We start from the raw sequence: 21,899 nt of genomic DNA on the forward strand, positions 1-21,899 counted from the left end.
AGAACGGCAGTTTCAAAATTGGTTTGCCAAATTTTGTTTTGGTGATTTTTCACTCAAAGATGAAAAATGCTCTGGTCGTCCAGTTGAAGTTGATGACGACCTAATCAAAGCAATAATCGATTCAGATCGTCACAGTACAACACGTGAGATTGCAGAGAAGCTTCAGGTATCACATACATGCATTGAAAATCACTTAAAACAACTTGGCTTGTTCAAAACCTCGATACATGAGTTCTTCACGAACTGAAGGAAACGCATTTAACGCAACGCATTAACCGCCGCAATTTGCTTAATAAACGTAATAAAAATGATCCATTTTTAAAACAACTGATAACTGGAGCAGGCCATGTGCATGAGCCAGCTCGTCAGGTATTCATCAAAAGAAGATTTTGTTATCAGTTTAGTGGGATTATAAAGGAATTGTCTACTTTGAACTCTTACCACCCAACCGAACGATCAATTCGGTTGTCTACATTGAACAACTAATGAAATTAAACAATGCAGTTGAAAAAAAGCGGCCCGAATTGACAAATCGAAAAGGTGTTGTATTCCATCATGACAATGCAAGGCCACACACATCTTTGGTCACTCGGCAAAAATTATTGGAGCTTGGTTGGGATGTTTTGCCACATACACCATATAGTCCTGACCTTGCATCATCTGATTACTTTTTATTTCGATCTTTACAAAACTCCTTGAATGATAAAAATTTCAATAATGATAATGATGTCAAATCGTACCTGATTCAGTTTTTTGCTAATAAAAACCAGAAGTTTTATGAACTTGGGATTATGATGCTGCCTGAAAGATGGCAAAAGGTCACTGATCAAAATGGGCAATACATTACAGAGTAAAGTTATTTAGTTCTTTGAAAAAATTGTCTTTGATTTTCTAAAAAAAATCCGCAATTACTTAGTTGCCAACCCAATACTTTTCATGTCTAACCACTTGCCATAATACCTGAAACAAAATTAAATAGTAATTAATTTGAAAAATCAAGACATTATAACAAGAGTAAAAACCACAATTCAATATTTCATAGTTGTTTTTTGTGGGAGACATTTTTCTCATTTAAGAATTTCTTAAAATTAACATTAATTAAAATATTTTTGATTAAATTTTGCTAATTATTCAATTATTTGATAAGAGAAACATTAATTTTCAGATATTTTTACTATTAGCAATCTGCTGCTTTTAAATTTTCATGACTAAAGTATTAGAATCGAAATTAGAATGGATTAATATTAAAATACATTAATATATATTATGAATTATTTGTCATTAGATATGATTGTCTTTTCTTCTGAGGTAAATATTTAAATAATTAGTAGATATGTTTCTCTAGTTGAAGGCACAAAAAAAATATGTATTATTTTATTAAAAATTGAACTACTCAGAAATTTTTCATTAGTTTTTTGATTCTTTTACATTAAGAATTTTACTTCTATATTCAAATAAAATTTAAATTTTACTCTCTTTTACCACTTAAAATTTATTCAATATGAAGGGTTTTTAATTGATGGATAAAATATAGTTCTTGGTTCATATTGACCTTTTATATTGATGATTTTGTGGACAAAAAAGAAAGAATGACACATGTCACCTATGTACACAAGTAAGTAAAGAGGGAAGACAAAATCATTTATCGTTCAAACAATGACTTACTCATATTTTAAATTAACACAAGAAATATTTTGTACTATGAGATATGATAATACTTCTAAAATAGCAATAGGAGACTTTTTAATCTTCGTATATGCTTAAAAACAAAAGAAAACAAATAAGAAAAGTTAAACTAAATAAAATGTGGAAAATAGACAATCTTTAAATTTCTATGGAAAATTATTACCGGACAAAAGACTATTTGATGAGGAAAACAGAAATGTTTGACTCTTTTGTATATTAAACTAAAATAATCAGGTGATATAGCAATTAAAGGAAGCTAGTTATAGAAATCAAGTTATTAGTTTTGAAAAATATATGAATATATTAGTTTATTTAAAATTTATAACATTTTTTCAACATGGTTAGAGAAGTATTACAATTTATTTGAAACTTTTAAAATTCCATTAATTGGATTCTTTATTTAAAATTTTGACTGTAAAAAATTATTAAAACATATATAAACATATATTACAAAATTAATTTTTACATATAATTTGGTCTTGTTCTGATCACTGTTTCACATTTGAGTTATAATAAATTCTGCTAAACTATTACCAAAAACAAAGAAACTAAAATAAAACAGAAGATAATATTTCAATTTTATGCTAACCTTTGTTTGCAGAGTTTTGTAGGTGTTGCTTGTGACAAATATTCAATGTTGACCTCAATTTGCTTGCTGCTGATATCTAAAAAATTAAAAATTAAATAAAATATCTGCTTGTCACATAATAATATAGGTGTAAAGAAATCAGAATCAAAAATTTACTTCTTAATAAAAATATCAAATTTTCATGGAAGCATACTTAAAGTAACGTAAAAGACAAATATTTCAATAAAGAATTAAACATTTCTAATAATAAAGAAAAGAGAAAAATCAAATCATTCTTGAAAAGTACACTTTTTAAATTTCATTTTCATAATTTTACATAAGAAACTAGGGACAAAAATCGTGCTTTAATATTTATAGAAGTTACCATTGCTACACATAATTATAATAATCACATATTTTAGTCATAATGTAATGTCATGTCAAAATTAAATATGAAATAAATGATACCACCCAGCTCACAGCAATAGATTTTTGTAAATTGTTATTTATGTGGTTACACATTGCATAAAATTAAAAGAAGATAACCACTCGTAGGACTCATAGAAATTCAATTTAATATTCTGTATCCAATATAATTTTGGCACTAAACAAGAGTTTAATATATTGTACCATAATAGCAGATTAATGTGAATTATTGAATGAATACTATATTTCAATTTTATTTCTTATAGCCTATTTTATATATTATATATTATATATTCTACTCTAAGCTACATTTCAATCCATAACTCACACATGTGATACTGACCTAATATTTTGATGTTGGCCTCATTTGAATATGAATAAACACAACAGGAGAGGTTACATGATGGAATCCTAAGTGTAAGCTGCATATTTTGTCAGTTATTGCTACCTAAAATATAAAAAAGGATAAAATACTACACAAAACATAGTATATCAAATCGAACAATTATCCTATTAATCATTTCACAGTAATTTTTGGTTATATTTAATTTCTTATTTCTTAAATATAATTAGAAGATTTTTTATTAAACAGAGTTATTTTCTTTTTAGCCTAAAACACAAATAATATTGACTAATTAACTAATTTAGATTAGTAAAACAAGTTTCTTTTCAAAATCATCTTTTTTTTGAAAACATGGTAACAAATCCTTGCAAAATTTTTGCATTTCAATAAATGTTGCAGTATCTTCACTTCTACTATGAGTTTATAAAAAAGTTAATTTACTTAAAATTTCAATTATTTGCATGTAAAAATCTTAAGCTAATAACGTTTTCACAAATCTGGTTTTACAAGATTTAATGTACCTAATCACTTCAAACATTGTCTTTTTTCAACTAGAAACGAAAACAGAAGAATAACTGATAACTGCAAAGAGTACGCTTAATATTTTCTATAAACAAATACAATTATTTATTTGTTATATCATGTTGTTTTACTGATTATAAGAATATGTTGTCGATTCAGTGAGAATTGTTATTGCGAATAGAAGTCGACAAATATGAATTTAAACAAAGAAAGGCGTATGCGAATAATTTTCCTTAAAGAACAAGGGAAAAACATATGGTTTAATGTTTTAGGTATTTTAATTTTAAAAATTGTCATTGCAATTTAATGTTCCATATAATAAAATAAATAGAATTTTGTGATTATAAAATGAATTGGGAAACACTACAGCCATTTTGCAAACAGACTTTCTGAGGTCCAATATGACTTAAATTTAAGAATCGAATCGAAACACGACGTGAATTTTGTGAATTATATGTCATATACCAGGTGACTCGGCAAACGTTGTTTTGCCATATAAATAACTTTCAAGTAATTTCTAGTGTAGACAAAAAATAGCTTACTTATTGTAAGTATGTATGTATGTTAGAATGTGTATATTGTATGTATGTAAGAATGTGGTATACGCGTGAAATAAGCATGGAGCGCTGTGAACGATGAGAGAATATAAAAATAACAAATGGCAAACATTATTTTTAAGTTATTATAATTTATTCCTTAAAATTATATATCATTAATTAAACAATTACGACAATAACACTATCAAACAATATCAATCTCTTAATGCTATAGCGTGAACAATATTTTTTGTTAGTCCATCTTCAGCTAACACAAACAAACTGGATGGTTTACCCACTCGAGAACATGCCACGTATAATTGTCTGTGTGAAAAACATGGTGTTCTCAAATCTACATCGTTTGACCTTGGGATTTGTTGATAGTCATTGCAAATGCCAATCTAATCGGAAACTGAATAATAATAATAATACACCTGTAGACATCTGGCGGGGATAACTAATTAAATGACGATTGATCAGTTTTCGACCGCAGATGAAAAATGATTAAATTACTAAAATGGCTATTAAAAAATAAGGGTTGATCGTAGAAGGGTGAAAATTTAGGATTGTATGTATTTTTGTATGTTGTATCATAAAAAAATAGAAACTGAAAATTTTGTCTAAAAAATAAAAAAAAAAATTAGGGGGATGAAAAATAGATGTTGGCCGATTCTCAGACCTACTCAATACGCTCACAAAATTTCATGAGAATCGGTCAAGCCGTTTCGGAGGAGTATGGGAACGAAAACCGTGGCACGAGAATTTTATATATAAGATTAATTTCAAATTACGTATCAACAACAATGTTGGAGATTCGGAGCCAATTTCTTATATTCAATTGTAATAACAAAAAAGGCAAAATGAAACACTAGTTTACCTCAGGGCTAACATGAACGGCAGTAACGTTCCGAATACAAAATACACACTTTCACAGAAATAATTATAAAATTGAGTAGTATAAATAATTTTTTAAAAATCCGTTACTGATAAAAATATGTCAAAATAGTGAAAGTATAAAAAATAATTTTAAGAATCAGGTAACTCATATAATTTAATCATTCTATTTATTCATTTTTTTTTCTCGAATTTCTAAATATTTGTATAATATTACATACAGAATCTTATAAACAATTTAAATAAATAAAATAGTATAAAATATGTATAACTGATAGAATCTGGAAACGATAGAATGAATAAACATTATTATAACTAATATATTATATGTTTACTCAATAAATATCTTATATCTTAATCTTATATTTTTTTTATTTTAATTTACAATATTTATATTTAATTTATTTGTTTAAAATAAATATCAATAATAATAAAATTAAATAATAGTAATTACAAAATTATATAACAGACATTCGAGGCTATTTAAACTGTATGTAACAACATTTATAGAAACAGATTACAAATGATGAATGAGTTATAAGATACAATAACATATGATATTCAAAGAAATAATAAATGAAAAATAAGAGTGAGGATCTTTTTTGAAATTCCAAATTGTTTTCGTCGCCTTTTACAACGAAATGTATGTTATATTGTTAATAACTATTGTTATTTTATTGTTTTAATTTTAATCTACATAAAGAAATTAATAGCAAAATTATCCATAACAAAGTTTTAAAAAAGTAACTGGGTGTTTGTGAATCTTGACTGTTAACTTTTTATTTAACATCCTAAGAGTAAATTCAATTAACAATTTGCCATTATTATTAAATAGAATATTACACACTGATCATGAAATTTCAACTCATAGGCACGAATAATTTCTAATCACTCGATCTTTTTATTATATTTGTTTATAACATTTAAAATGTTTTAATATGCACTATTTTATAATTCATAAGTACATGGTCTTGTTATGAAAATTGTTAATTTTATTTCTTGTATGTAATATTTTAAATATTTTTATTTTAGTTTTTAGCTCAAATACTAATTTAAATCATTTTTAAAATCATGTCAAAATAATATTAATTAAGATTATTTTAATATTTGTTATTTAAATAATCGCTTTAAATATTTTAGTTATTATAACAATTTCAACCACTTATAGTAGTAGATAGTACTTATCAGACACACGTATAGATGTTATCGTAAAACACCAATGTAAAATATTGTGGGGTAAAATTATTTCAATATATTTTCATATAACTTACTTCGATAATCTATGGTAAAAGCATCTTCTAAGCCTTATGTTATGTCACATACAATGAAGTTACACTGATGTAATATTTTGACTCCTGACCATTTGAATATGGAAAAACACAATTGCATCGATTGCTTCTAAGGCTTGTCAGTTATTGCCATCTAAAATATAAAAGATAGGAATATAATAGGTATAAATCTATTCGACAGTAAAAATAAAAACTAACCTACAAATCATTTCACAAAAATTAACTTGTTACAAAATTGCAAATCATATAGTAAATGAATTGTAAATTTTACCAACCTGGATAATGGAGAGATGCTCATCAATTATACAATGACACGTAATTATTACATTTTCAGTTCAGTACTTAGGATTTTTGTTACATTTGTTGCGGTTGTAGTGGGATTGCGACAATTTACTCCAAATAAATGCAACATTGGTTTTGTGTATCGTTTGTTGGGCACCTTTTTTACATGAATAAAACTAATGAACGAAAATAGTTATTGGAAAGTTGACGCGCGAATTTCATTTGGCACTGTTGCCAACTTCTTTATTTTTTGTTTTACCAACTTCAGAAAAATAACACATTGAACCGGACTGTCGTCTACCCGTCATTGAATATTTAGAAAAATATTACATACAACGTTGCCATATTTAATAAACATTTTCGGTAGTTTCATTATAGCGGCCTGAAAATATGTTGGTAGTACCCGCAGGCGCATTAGCATTATTTTTTCAGAAAATTTCACTTATCAAAATAATAATATGTAACATAATTTTTGATTTTTTATGAATTTTTGAAAATCTAACAATTTTTATTAAATTTAAAATCAAAGAATCAAATATTCATTTTATATATTTTTTAAATATTTTATATTTAGTTCAAAAATAGAATACTTTCAAAAAAAAATTAAAGTTATAGAGACTGCCGATAGAAGTGAAAACTTAGAAATCTATTGACACTCCAAGCAACAATTTTATGCACGTTTATATGGTTTTTTATTATTTAAAATTGTCCTCCAAAATAATTTTTTCCATATCCGAAGAAAATATCATCGGCCTGCCCAATGCCTTAACTCCATTGCTAACGGTGTTTTTTGCGTCAGCGTCTCTTTATGGTAACCTTGGAAACTCAATATACATGACTTCATTCATTCAAACCGTAATCACCATTTTTTCGACATTGTAACACTAAAATATTTTTTTCAATTTTAATTTTCTTTTACAAAAGTATGTAGTTGCCTAAATTAGACTGGTCTAATTTAGATGCCTGTCTTGAGAACAGCTTCTGCACTTACGTCGTAATAACAGATTTTTTAATTAATCATACACGAAATTTTTGTCACGATGCAACCACGACGTGCGTTTTAAGTCAAATCTGTATTGGTAGTTGATGCAATGTGTCTTTTTGCTAATTAATTTGTTAGGTAATGGTAGACTGTTGTAATACTTATTAATGAACAAATGATGGCCTTTGTTTAAATATGACTGCATCAGTCGCATCAGAAGATTTTCAATAGTTGTCATGTTTTCATCGTTTTCTCGATGGCCTTTGTATATTTCTATGTTCAACACATAACCTTGGCTGAACAAAGTTCGTAGAATTTAATTTCGTATTTTGCCTTTTTGCCATTCATGTACGTGAGAAAATAAAGCCTTCCTCGAAATGATAACAGATTTGTGTAATGATAATGCTTCATTTATTGCATATGCATTCGCAAACTTTTGTAATGTAATGCATCAATGGAAAAGAAGAGTTTTCTAATGATGTTGGAGAATTTAATCTGTAACTGAAACAAACACAAATATAACAACATTCTCATTTCAATCGCATCAGTATTGTAACGAGCCTCAGGTGATGAACCGGCGCGCCAGAGAATTCGAGGAAGGTATGAAATAATCTGCCGATGATCGCTGCGTACGGGGTGCGAAACTGAGTCTCAACTGGCATTGAATATTCTCCGGCTGAGAATATAAATGTGCGCTTGACAGACAAGAAGAGTACCTCAGGGTGGATCCACCTTGCCGTGATCCAGGGGCACAGTACCGCTCCACAAGCCAGTGGTAGTGGGTAGCAAACGGGTCCAACCCAGCAAGACCAATCCTCCCCAGGAAGATCTCGCATCTTCCTCAGATTGGTCTTGCTCCTCCCGAACCAGTTGACAGTGGCATCTACGTCAGCTTTAGTCTTCTAATTCAGCTCACCCGCACTCAGTCAGACAATCTGGTTCAGACTGAGAGTCAAGAGCGTTAGACATAATTAACCACAAGAGTCAGTCAGACAGTCTTACTCAGACTGAGAGTCATGAGGGTTAGACATAAATAACCACAAGGACTGAAAAATAAATAGTAGTAACTGTAAATAGTGTAATAATTGTTTAATAGAGTTTAGTTTAATTTAGTATCAGTTTTATTTTCACACTGCCCGAACCCCGGAAAACTGTTATAGTATTTTTGAAATTTGCCCTCCTACTATGCCTTGTATGTGGCCGTGTTTTATTGAAAAGATTTATGCCGTGATAATTCGTAGATTTTATTTCCATTATTTGGTCAAAAACCTGAATTGAAGAAACATTTTCTTCTATATCCAAAAGAATTCCAGCAGCATCTGCATCAAAAGAAAAGTTTCTTGTAGGTGTTGTGTTGGTATCAGTGGCTAACTTCTTTTGTTACGACGAAACTAGACGATTTAAGCCTTTTTTGAGGCGGTTCTTCAAGTTGATCTATGGTGTTACGTGTATTTTGTATACTGATTTCAAAATGATTAATAGTTTTTTATATGAACCAAGTTAATAATCCTTTTTTGTATTTGTTTGAATAAAATTTCAATGTGTGCTAGAATAAATTGAAAAAAATCAAGCCAATTTAAAAATGTACTGTCGTTCAAATATCTTTGGAGCATATCTGTCTGATTTATAGAATTGGTATCATTTTGGTGGTCATGCATTCTTTTAAAGGTTCCTTGTAGCTATGCGCTGAGACAACTGTCCGCGAAGTTCCATCTCGTTTGCGGAGCAGCTGGAATATTCTTAGATACAATAAGTTTCAAAATCTCAGTACGCTTCGGTGATTGTGAAAAAAACTTTGAAAAAACTTGAAGGTTAGCAAAACATTTCTGTTCGGTTTTCTTTTGACTTACTTTTTTCCTATTATTAAATTTATATGGTGGGTACAACAATGAACGAATCACATAGGTGATATTGTACTATTAATGGTTACAGAGTTATTTGAAGTACCCGTAATTCTGTTGTACAAACAGAATTAAGTCCTTCAGCAGTATGGGAATGCGGCGTAAGATATTTCCAAAACCGTTCGTGAACATGTCCGTTTTCTTCATAACTTAAAATCAATACCATCTGTATAGTGGTCGATACATCGATGGTTTTATCAGCATGAACTGCCACGTATTCACATTTTTTCTTTTTAATATCGTTCTCAAGAGTTTTTTATATACCTTTGAAGACTGTTACAACTCCGATACATGGTCTATTAATCCACGAAATACCCCATCATTAATAGACCCAATTGGATCATTGTCACCTCGCAAGGCTAACTCAAATGCAACACAAAAGTTGACAATCGATAAGAAGTGATGAAATATACATGTTTTTATCAACTTGTTCGTTATACTTTTGGATATTGCTTCTATACACAGAATCTGACTGATTACGAATGTCGACCGTGCCTTTTCACAAACTAACTCATTACATTTTGTAGGTGTACTTACGAAGAATCATGTTTTTTTATTTTTTCACTCAAATGGGTCAAATCCTTGATTCCAGATTCTGTTCAAATCGATTCTCCGCCAAAAATAATGCAAGGAAACGTGTTAACATTAGTAACTCAGAAAATTTTAAATTTAATTAAAAAAAAAGTTATAATCTTAAAAACTTTTAATCGTTAGTTTTAATTTGTCTTAATTTTATTGAACAAGCGAAATAACTAGAAAACAATCCTAAATATTCGAAATTAACTTAAAATCACTTACCTTGAATTTCACAAAGTGTGGGCTAAATTGCACAGCATCATATTCAGAAAGTTACCGTGAGTCAGAATTTTTTTTCGGTTAATGTATTCTCTACAGAGGAAATACCAATTTATGTGAGAGGACTACACAGCATTGCAATGATATTGACATATGTACCTTTAGGCTTTACAACGGGCACATAATATGTTATTACTAAAATATAATCTTATAACGAAACGACTATAAGTGTTTAGTAAAATTTTTTCAGTTTCAGTTAAATATTTTTGTAACTCATTATCAGTGTTCTCTCTAAATTAAAGAATTTAAATTGTTAACTTTAAGCTGAACCCCTCTTGCTGGTCGTCTATTATTCAATAGAATAACTTACGTGTACAACATATCTTTTCAAGAATAATAAGTCTTGGCATCAGACTCATTTGCTTTCAGTTGGTTATATGATTCATCTGCACTTGATCTCAAAGAAAGATTAATCTTTTTCAAATCGTTAGTACATCGTAGCAATTCTTCTTTGTTCCATTTGTTTTCAATTAAATTAGTACCTGCTTATGCTGAAACTTTATCACACCATTGTGATTCTGTAAGTCTCTTTAATATTTTAAGGTCTTTTCGTTGTTCATTTGTATTTTCAATCTGGACGAGATGGATGTATGCAGTGTCGCAACAAATTTATAACCGAAGTTGAAAACTCGTAATTCTCCGTTTCAGAATTATAAATTGCCATTTTACTACGAATTACCATACTACTACGAATTAAACTGAGAGAGATAGCAGAGGTAATGAAAATATACAAAAAAAATGTCTGTCACATACTACATCAAGATTTAGATATGAGAAAGCGGTCCGCGCGTTGGGTGCCGCGTTTGCTCACGTTAAACCAAAAACGTGTTCGAATGAACATTTCCAGCGCTCAGCGCTCTGTTGGCGCAATTTAGGCAATCCGAGTTTTGGCGCCGATTAATTACTGTAGATGAAACGTTATACGCTTGAAACAAAAATATAGTCAAACCGGGTACAAAAAAAGCAAAAACTGTTTTTTTTTGGCTGGGAAAGTGATAGCGACTGTTTTCTGAGATAGTCATGGAGTTATCTTAGTTGAGTATCTTCAAAAAGGAGAAACTATTACAGGAGCTTACTACACATCATTACTCGACAAGCTGAAGGCAGAAATTGCGGAAAAACGGCCAGAGATTTTCGTCAAATAAGGAGGCAATCACCTTTTAAGAAAAAAATTGTTGTATCATGTTAAGTCGGAAACTATTCAATTTGTTGTTTTGGTTGTCTATGTATGTATAATTATAGTTAATTTTGGTTTGTTGGGTTGGGAAGTATAGATATACTTCGTGCGTCTGCGACTCAACACTGTTGAGTCAACAGACCCTTTTTTCATTTTGTTTTTATGTAAAAAAGGTGTAGCGATACTGTGTACATTGCATTTTACCAGTGTTTTTTTCGTTGAAAATAAAATAGTTTAAAATTTTTGTGACTATTAATCAACGAACCCGTCGTAGAAGTTAGAAACGGGGCTTTTCTTCGACGCGACATAAATAGTGACGACCGTGACAGGATTGGTGGTGTGCGAAGAGATTTACGTTCGGTGGGAGTACCGGTATACAGAAACAAAATGTCGGTGGATCAAAAGATAAGACATTACTAATAGCCAGTGACCAGGAGGAACCAGCAAAACGAAGCGCTAAAGTTGCCATGGAGCTGATCCAAGGTAAACGCGATCAGTTGACACAAATTAATGCTGAAATATTAGAATATTCATGGATGTTCCTGGAAATACAATGTCGGTTCGAGGCCGCGAACAACGAGGCAGTTGAGACCAGTTCCCAGAGGTGTTCCGTAGTTAGTGGTGTCAGTCAGTCAAGCAAATGATAGGGGTCAAGCATAGAGGCGGTTCAAACTCCCATCCATTACTTTTAAGACACCATGATGTCAGTATTGATCCCAGCGATAAGATTGAATACTCAGTTCAGGGTACCGTGCCTGGCAGCAGGGCCAGACAGCTCGTTGCTAGTTTTTCTGCGGTCTGGAAAAATTATAATAAAATTGTGGAGTCCCTGTTCGCGGGATTTGGTCGAGAAGATTGACAAATCGAAGTCTCTGTAAGGGAGTTACTGAAGTTAGTGGTCAACAATGTTGGATGTGTCTCTGTTATATGATAGGCTCGAAACACAGCTCAGAACTCTAGAGTCGTTGGGAATAACGTCCAACAAAAGTGCGGCCATGATTTTTCCGCTTATCGAGTCATGTCTGCCAGAGAAATTGATACGTGTGTGGAAGAGGTCATCATACAGCAAAATGGATAGTGGAGGTGGTTCAACAGAAGGTCTGAACAGCGGCAAAGGCACATTGGAAGGAGCAAAGGATTAATTTGGCCACTGAGGGTTTTGGGCTAATCACGACTAAAAGGCCAACACAAAGAGCAGACTCTCGAGCAAGACGGAACAGTACATTTGTGAGCAAGCAAGAGACGGGAATTCCCGTGGAGTGTGTTTGATGCGATGGGAAACACGATGGATCCAAATGTTTTAAAGCAAGTGATTGGTCAATTAGGCAGAAGCGAACCTCTCTAAGGAAACGAAATGCATGTTTTCATTGTTTAAGGCTCGGACATGTCTCAAAAAGATGCAAAGTTAAACAGAAATGCATCCTTTGTGGGAAACACCATGAGGCCATCATGTGTACAAGTAAAGGACAGCAAGCCGCTGAAGAACAAAACAAAGTTGAAGCCCCGGAATTCAACCAAGGTATGGCAGTTACTTGTACTGTTACAGTTGGGACACACGTTTTTATGCAAACGCTGCGAGTAGAGATACTCGGGCCGAATGGTCGTAGGTCATTTCGAGCGTTGATTGATACCGGCTCGCAACACACGTACGTCGTAAAACGACAGAGAATTGGATCCATCTATAAGAGAGACCAAATTGAACCATAGTCTGTCCGGTGGGCACACGATGGTGAACACACATCAGTGTTATCTCATAGAGGTTATGCGTAAACAGGTACACACGAAATTGGAGGCTTTATATCAACAAGTTATTTGCCATCAGGAGGCACCAATTTCCCCAGGGCCTTGGTTGGAGGAGCTACATTGTCTAAGTATCCACATGACAGATACTCAAGAAGTTGGTCCTATTGAATTGCTTACTGGCTCAGACTTTGCTGCAAATCTATACACTGGGAACATAACTGCCATTTTACTCTTAGTTAAATACGCTTCTATTACTAATTTGTGAGAATTGGATACAATAGGCATCAGAGACCCAGCAGAGCAAAAATCGGAAATGGATCGGGCACGAGCGGTACAGGAGTTCTTCAATGAGACAACAACGGTCGATCAAGAGGGTCGCGTTGAAGTCCGGCTGCCATGGATAGATGGACATCCCCCATACCAACGAATTTTGGTTTAGCTCACAAGAGGCTTGGTATTACTCGTAAGAAATTGGTAGCGGGTGACATACTTGTTTCTTGTGGCGCAATCTTTGAGCAGTGGGAAGCCCATCTTGTGCGCTGTTTTCCAGTACCCCGGCTGTTTACTTGCTCCCATAGACCGGTTATAAAGATGAATAGTCTAGAAAAAGGTGCGAACTTAATAGAAGTCATACCAGAGATTCTGTTAAGGTTTCGTAAGAGCAGAATCAGTGTTACTGCAGAAATAAAACAGGCTTTTCTACAAATCGGTGTGCATGAAAAGGATCGAGATTTCATGCGTTTCCTGTGGATGGATCAGAATGAAAATATGTGTACTTTTCGACATCGACGCGTCGTTTCCGGAGTCACTTGCAGTCAATTTCTGTTGGGGGCCACAATCGAGAGGCACCTGAAAATGGTTTTAAACGCTGACGAAGAGGGAACACCATATTCCAAGGAAACCGTGAGGTTGTTGTCAAGTTTCAACGTGGACAACTGCGTGACGAGCGTGAGCAACAAGTTAGCATTGGACTCGTTTATGCAAGAGGCAAGCACAGTCATGTTAAAAGCCAAATTTGATCTCCGAGGGTGGGAGCACTCCGGGCAGTAGAAATACCGTCCCATCCCTCCGCTGGGATTGAATTGGGACACATCCGAAGACTGCCTGAGTGTGGATGTTGAAGTTGTTGCTGATATATCGAACATTTCCGTTGGAGGTCTTTTGAAGATGTTGCAGTGCCAGAATTCTGTATTGGAGGAGAACAGGGGCTGAAATATATATTCAGATTAAATTTTTCAAAAAACTATTTAAATATGTTAATTAACTTACGGTTTGAGGTCTTTTGAAGTTGTCGCAGTGCCGGAAATTTATGTTGGCGGAGAACAGGGGCAGAAATATTTATTCAGATTAGATTTTTCAAACAAACTTTTTAAATATATTAATTACAATACGGTTAGAGGTCTTTTGAAGTAGGTGCAGTGCCAGAATTGTATGTTGGAGAAGAACAGGGGCTGAAATATATATTCAGACTAGATTTTTCCACAAACTTTTTAAATATATTGATTATCTTACGGCTTGAGGTCTTTTGAAATGGTCGCAGTGCCAGAGTTGTATGTTGGAGGAGAACCCCTAGTAAAATATACATTCAGATTAGAATTTTCAATTTTTCTATTAAATATATGAATTATCTTACGACTGGAGGTCTTTTGAATTTGTCGCAATGCCAGAATTTTATGTTGGAGGAGAACAGGTTCTGAAATTTATATTCAGATTAGATTTTTCAACAAACATTTTATAGTATTTTACACTACATGGGAAGAAAGTTTGAGATTCCTCGGCTACGCCTCGGGCCAGATGGCACGCAGGGCAGCGCTCTCAAACTCTCTTCCCGTGTAGTGTATACTATTTTTCTTACTACCTCGGTCGAAAGTACGTATTTTGCTCCCCGGTTCCACGACAGGAAAGTACTATTTTCTGCCGTGGAACCGGGGAGCAAAATACGTATTTTCGACCGAGGTAGTAAGAAAAATATTTTAATTACCTTAAGATTGGGTGTCTTTTGAAATTGTCGTAGTGCCGGAATCGTCTGTTGGAAGAGAACAGGGGCTAAAATGTATATTCTGATTAGGTTTTTCATTACTTTTTTAAATATATTAATTACCTTACGCTTTGAGATCTTTTGAAGTTTACGCAGAGCCAGAATGGTACGTTGGAGAACTGGTGCTGAAATATATATTCAGATTAAAACATTCAATGAATATTATAAATATATTAATTGCCTTAAGGTTTGAGGTCTCTTGAAGTAGTCGCAGTGCCAGAATTGTATGTTCGAGGAGAAGGACTGAGATGTATATTCATATTAGATTTTTCAACACACTTTTTAAATATATTAATTACCTTACGGTTTGAAGTATTTTGAAATTGTCGCAGAGCCAGAATTGTACGTTGGAGGAGAACAGGGGCTACAATATATATTCAGATTAGATTTTTCAACAAACTTTATAAATATATTAATTATCTTACGGTTTGAGGTCTTTTGAATTTGTCGCCGTGCCTGAATTGTATGTTGGAGAAGAACAGTGGCTGAAATATATATTCAGATTAGATTTTTCAACAAATTTTAAAATATATTAATTACCTTACGGTTTGGGGTCTTTACCGTAAGGTAATAAATATTTTTAAAAAGTTTGTTGAAAAATCTAATTTGAATATATATTTTAGCCCCTGTTCTCCTCTAACGTACAATTCTGGCACTGCGACAACTTCAAGAGTCCTCAAACCGTAAGGTAATTAATATATTTAAAAAGTTTATTGAAAAATCTGATCTGAATTTAAATTTCAGCCCCCGTTCTCCTTCAAGGTACAATTCGGGCACTGCGACAATTTCAAAATACCTCAAACCGTAAGGTAATTAATATATTTATAAAGTTTGCTGAAAAATCTAATTTGAATTTATATTTTAGCACCTGTTCTTCTCCAACGTACAATTCTGGCTCTGCGACAACTTCAAAATACCTCAAACCGTAAGGTAATTAGTATATTTATAAAGTTTGTTGAAAAATCTAATCTGAATATATATTGTAGCCCCTGTTCTCTTCCAACGTACAATTCTGGCTCTGCGACAATTTCAGAATACCTCAAACCGTAAGGTAATTAATATATTTGAAAAGTTTGTTGAATATTCAAATCCGAATGTATATTTCAGCACCCGTTCTCCTCCAGCGTACAATTCTGGCATTGCAACGACTTCAAAAGACCTCAAACCGTGAGGTAATTAGTATATTTCAAAAATTTATTGAAAAATCTAATCTGAATATATGTTGTAGCCCCTGTTCTCCTCCAACGTACAATTCTGGCTCTGCGACAATTTTAAAATACCTCAAACCGTAAGGTAATAAATATTTTTAAAAAGATTGTTGAAAAATCTAATTTGAACATATATTTTAGCCCCTGTTCTCTTCTAACCTACAATTCTGGCACTGCGGCAATTTTAAAATACCTCAAACCGTAAGGTAATTAATATATTTATAAAGTTTGCTGAAAAATCTAATCTGAATTTATGTTTTAGACCCTGTTCTCCTCCAACGTAAAATTCTGGCACTGCCACAATTTCAAAAGACCTCAAACAGTAAGGTAATTATCATATTTAAAAATATTATGGAAATTCATAGAATTCAGGGAATGCGACACCTTCAAAAAATATCCAACGTGAGGTAATAAATATTTTTGAATAGTTTGCTGTAAAATCTATCTTTAATTCATAATTCAGCCCCTGCTTTCCTAAAACGTGCAATTCTGTAACTGCGACAACATCCAAAGACATCAATCCGCAAGGTAATTAATATATTTATAATATTCATGGAAAATTCTAATCTGAATATATACTTCAGCCCCTGTCCTCCTCCAACATTCAATTATAGCACTGCGACAATTTCAAAAGACTTCAAACCGTAAGTTAATTAATATATTTAAAAAGTTTGTTGAAAAATTTTATCTGAATATATATTTCAGCCCCTGTTCTCCAACTTGAAATTCTAGCACTGCGATAATTTCAAGAGACCTCAAACCGTAAGGTAATTAATAGATTTAAAAAGTTTGTTGAGAAATCTAATTTGAATATATATTTTAGACCCTGTTCTCCTCTAACGTACAATTCTGGCACTGTGACAACTTCAAGAGACCTCAAACCGTAAGGTAATTAATATATTTAAAAATTTTACTGAAAAATCTTATCTGAATATATATTTTAGCCCCTGTTCTCCTCTAACGTAAAATAATGGCACTGCGACAACTTCAAATTACCTCAAACCGGAAGGTAATTAATATATTTAAAAAGTTTGTTGAAAAATCTAATCTGAATTGAAATTTCAGCCCCTGTTCACCTTCAAGGTCCAATTCGGGCACAGCAACAATTTCAAAATACCTCAAACCGTAAGGTAATTAATATATTTAAAAAGTTTGTTGAAAAATCTAATTTGAATATATATTTTAGCCCCTGTTCTCCTCTAACGTGCAATTCTGGCACTGCGACAATTTCAAGAGACCTCAAACCGTAAGGTAATTAATATATTTAAAAAGTTTGTTGAAAAATCTAATCTGAATTGAAATTTCAGCCCCTGTTCTCCTTCAAGGTACAATTCGGGCACTGCGACAATTTCAAAATACCTCAAACCGTAATATATTTAAAAAGTTTGTTGAAAAATCTAATTTGAATATATATTTTAGCCCCTGTTCTCCTCCAACGTACAATTCTGGCACTGCGACAACTTCAAAATACCTCAAACCGTAAGGTAATTAATATATTTAAAAAGTTTGTTGAAAAATCTAATTTGAATATATATTTTAGCCAATGATCTCCTCTAACGTGCAATTCTGGCACTGCGACAATTTTAAAATACCTCAAACCATAAGGTAATAAATATATTTAAAAAGTTTGTTGAAAAATCTAATTTGAATATATATTTTAGTCCCTGTTCTCCTCTAACGTACAATTCTGGTACTGCTACAACTTCAAAATACCTCAAACCATGAGGTAATTAATATATTTAAAAAGTTTGTTGAAAAATCTAATCTGAATATATATTGTAGCCCCTGTTCTCCTCCAACGTACATTTCTGGGTGTGCGACAATTTCAAAATACCTCAAACCCTAAGGTAATTAATATATTTAAAAAGTTTGTTGAAACGACTAATCTGAATAAATATTTCAGCCCCAGTGCTCCTCCAACGTACAATTCTGGGTGTGCGACAATTTCAAAATACCTCAAACCCTAAGCTAATTAATATATTTATAAAATTTGTTGAAAAATCTAATTTGAATATATATTTCAGCCCCTGTTCTCCTCCAACGTACTATTCTGGTTCTGCGAAAACTTCGAAAGGTCTCAAACCTTAAGGTAATTAATATATTTAAAATGTTTGTTGAAAAATCTAATCTGAATATATATTGTAGCCCCTGTTCTCGTCCAACGTACAGTTCTGGGTGTGCGACAATTTCAAAATACCTCAAACCGTAAGGTAATTAATATATTTAAAAAGTTTGTTGAAAAACCTAATTTGAATTTATATTTTATCACCTGTTCTTCTCCAACGTACAATTCTGGCTCTGCGACAACTTCAAAATACCTCAAACCATGAGGTAATTAGTATATTTATAAAGTTCGTTGAAAAATCTAATCTGTATATATATTGTAGCCCCTGTTCTCCAACATACCATTCTGGCACTGCGACAAATTCAAACGTACCACAAACTGTAAGGTAATTAATATGTTTAAAATGTTTGTTAATCTAATTGCAAATCTAATTTGCATATATATTCTAGTCCCTCCTCGCCTCCAACACAAAATTCTTTCACTACGACAATTTCAAGATTCCTCAAACCGTAAGATAATTAATATACTTAAAATGTTTGTTGAAAAATATAATTCTTTAGATTCTTTAGATTCTTTAGATTCTTTAGATTCTTTATACTCTTTAGATTCTTTGGATTCTTTAGATTTTTTAGATTCTTTAGATTCTTTAGATTCTTTAGATTTCTTAGATCCTTTAGATTCTTTAGATTCTTTAGATTCTTTAGATTTTTTAGATTCTTTAGATTTTTTAGATTCTTTACATCCTTTAGATTCTTTCGATTCTTTCGATTCTTTCGATTCTTTAGATTCTTTAGATTCTTTAGATTATTTAGATTCGTTAGATTCTTTAGATTCTTTAGATTCTTTAGATTCTTTAGCTTCTTTAGGTTCTTTATATTCTTTAGATTCTTTAGATTATTTAGATTCTTTAGATTCTTTAGATTCTTTAGATCCTTTAGATCCTTTAGATTCTTTAGATTCTTTAGACTCTTTAGATTCTTTAGATTCTTTAGATTCTTTAGATTCTATAGATTCTTTAGATTATTTAGATTCTTTAGATTCTTTAGATTCTTTAGATTCTTTAGATTCTTTAGATTCTTTAGATTCTTTAGATTCTTTAGATACTTTAGATTCTTTAGATTCTTTAGATTCTTTAGATTCTTTAGATTCTTTAGATTCTTTAGATTCTTTAGATTCTTTAGATTCTTTAGATTCTTTAGATTCTTTAGATTCTTTAGATCCTTTAGATTCTTTAGATTCTTTAGATTCTTTAGATTCTTTAGATTCTTTAGATTCTTTAGATTCTTTAGATTCTTTAGATTCTTTAGATTCTTTAGATTCTTCAGATTCTTTAGATTCTTTAGATACTTTAGATTCTTTAGATTCTTTAGATTCTTTAGATTCATTAGATTCTTTAGATTCTTTAGATTATTTAGATTCTTTAGATTCTTTAGATTCTTTAGATTCTTTAGATTCTTTAGATTCTTTAGATTCTTTAGATTCTTTAGATTCTTTAGATTCTTTAGATTCTTTAGATTCTTTAGATTCTTTAGATTCTTTAGATTCTTTAGATTCTTTAGATTCTTTAGATTCTTTAGATTCTTTAGATTCTTTAGATTCTTTAGATACTTTAGATTCTTTAGATTCTTTAGATTCTTTAGATTCTTTAGATTCTTTAGATTTTTTAGATTCTTTAGATTCTTTAGATTCTTTAGATTCTTTAAATTCTTTAGATTCTTTAGATTCTTAAGATTCTTTAGATTCTTTAGATTCTTTAGATTGTTTCGATTCTTTGGATTCTTTAGATTCTTTAGATTCTTTAGATTCTTTAGATTCTTTAGATTCTTTAGATTCTTTAGATTCTTTAGATTCTTTAGATTCTTTAGATTCTTTAGATTCTTTAGATTCTTTAGATTCTTTAGATTCTTTAGATTCTTTAGATTCTTTAGATTCTTTAGATTCTTTAGATTCTTTAGATTCTTTAGATTCTTTAGATTCTTTAGATTCTTTAGATTCTTTAGATTCTTTAGATTCTTTAGATTCTTTAGATTCTTTAGATTCTTTAGATTCTTTAGATTCTTTAGATTCTTTAGATTCTTTAGATTCTTTAGATTCTTTAGATTCTTTAGATTCTTTAGATTCTTTAGATTCTTTAGATTCTTTAGATTCTTTAGATTCTTTAGATTCTTTAGATTCTTTAGATTCTTTAGATTCTTTAGATTCTTTAGATTCTTTAGATTCTTTAGATTCTTTAGATTCTTTAGATTCTTTAGATTCTTTAGATTCTTTAGATTCTTTAGATTCTTTAGATTCTTTAGATTCTTTAGATTCTTTAGATTCTTTAGATTCTTTAGATTCTTTAGATTCTTTAGATTCTTTAGATTCTTTAGATTTTTTAGATTCTTTAGATTCTTTAGATTCTTTAGATTCTTTAGATTCTTTAGAATCTTTAGATTCTTTAGATTCCTTAGATTCTTTAGATTCTTTAGATTCTTTAGATTCTTTAGATTCTTTAGATTCTTTAGATTCTTTAGATTCTTTAGATTCTTTAGATTCTTTAGATTCTTTAGATTCTTTAGATTCTTTAGATTCTTTAGATTCTTTAGATTCTTTAGATTCTTTAGATTCTTTAGATTCTTTAGATTCTTTAGATTCTTTAGATTCTTTAGATTCTTTAGATTCTTTAGATTCTTTAGATTCTTTAGATTCTTTAGATTCTTTAGATTCTTTAGATTCTTTAGATTCTTTAGATCCTTTAGATTCTTTAGATTCTTTAGTTTCTTTTGATTCTTTAGGTTCTTTAGATTCTTTAGATCTTTTAGATTCTTTAGATTCTTTAGATTCTCTAGACTCTTTAGATTCTTTAGATACTTTAGATACTTTAGATTCTTTAGATTCTTTAGATTATTTAGTTTCTTTAGATTCTTTAGATTCTTTAGATTCTTTAGATTCTTTAGATTCTTTAGATTCTTTAGATTCTTTAGATTCTTTAGATTCTTTAGATTCTTTAGATTCTTTAGATTCTTTAGATTCTTTAGATTCTTTAGATTCTTTAGATTTTTTAGATTCTTTAGATTCTTTAGATTCTTTAGATTCTTTAGATTCTTTAGATTCTTTAGATTCTTTAGATTCTTTAAATTCATTAGATTCTTTAGATTCTTTAGATTCTTTAGATCTTTTAGATTCCATGGATTTTTTAGATTCTTTAGAATTTTTAAATTCTTTAGATTCTTTAGATTCTTTAGATTCTTTAGATTCTTTAGATTCTTTAGATTCTTTAGATTCTTTAGATTCTTTAGATTCTTTAGATTCTTTAGATTCTTTAGATTCTTTAGATTCTTTAGATTCTTTAGATTCTTTAGATTCTTTAGATTCTTTAGATTCTTTAGATTCTTTGGATTCGTT

General features: G+C 31.0%; 1 protein-coding gene and 1 long non-coding RNA gene across 2 annotated transcripts; one reads left to right on the forward strand and one right to left on the reverse strand.

Annotated features, from left to right (window-relative positions):
- Nucleotides 1-2,106: 2,106 nt before the first annotated feature.
- Nucleotides 2,107-6,717, reverse strand: LOC126266409 (uncharacterized). The gene is made up of 5 exons (XR_007548794.1): nt 6,540-6,717; nt 6,247-6,397; nt 3,024-3,128; nt 2,276-2,351; nt 2,107-2,213 (listed from the first exon to the last, which is right to left on the reverse strand). It is a non-coding gene; the product is annotated as an uncharacterized LOC126266409 (long non-coding RNA).
- A 7,078-nt stretch (nt 6,718-13,795) lies between these two features.
- LOC126266385 (uncharacterized) lies at nt 13,796-14,254 on the forward strand. The gene has a single exon (XM_049970287.1). The coding sequence runs from the start codon at nt 13,796-13,798 to the stop codon at nt 14,252-14,254; it is 459 nt and encodes a 152-aa protein (XP_049826244.1).
- Nucleotides 14,255-21,899: the final 7,645 nt, after the last annotated feature.

Source organism: Aethina tumida, chromosome 8 (genome assembly GCF_024364675.1).
Source record: "Aethina tumida isolate Nest 87 chromosome 8, icAetTumi1.1, whole genome shotgun sequence".
Taxonomy (NCBI): Eukaryota; Metazoa; Arthropoda; class Insecta; order Coleoptera; family Nitidulidae; genus Aethina; species Aethina tumida.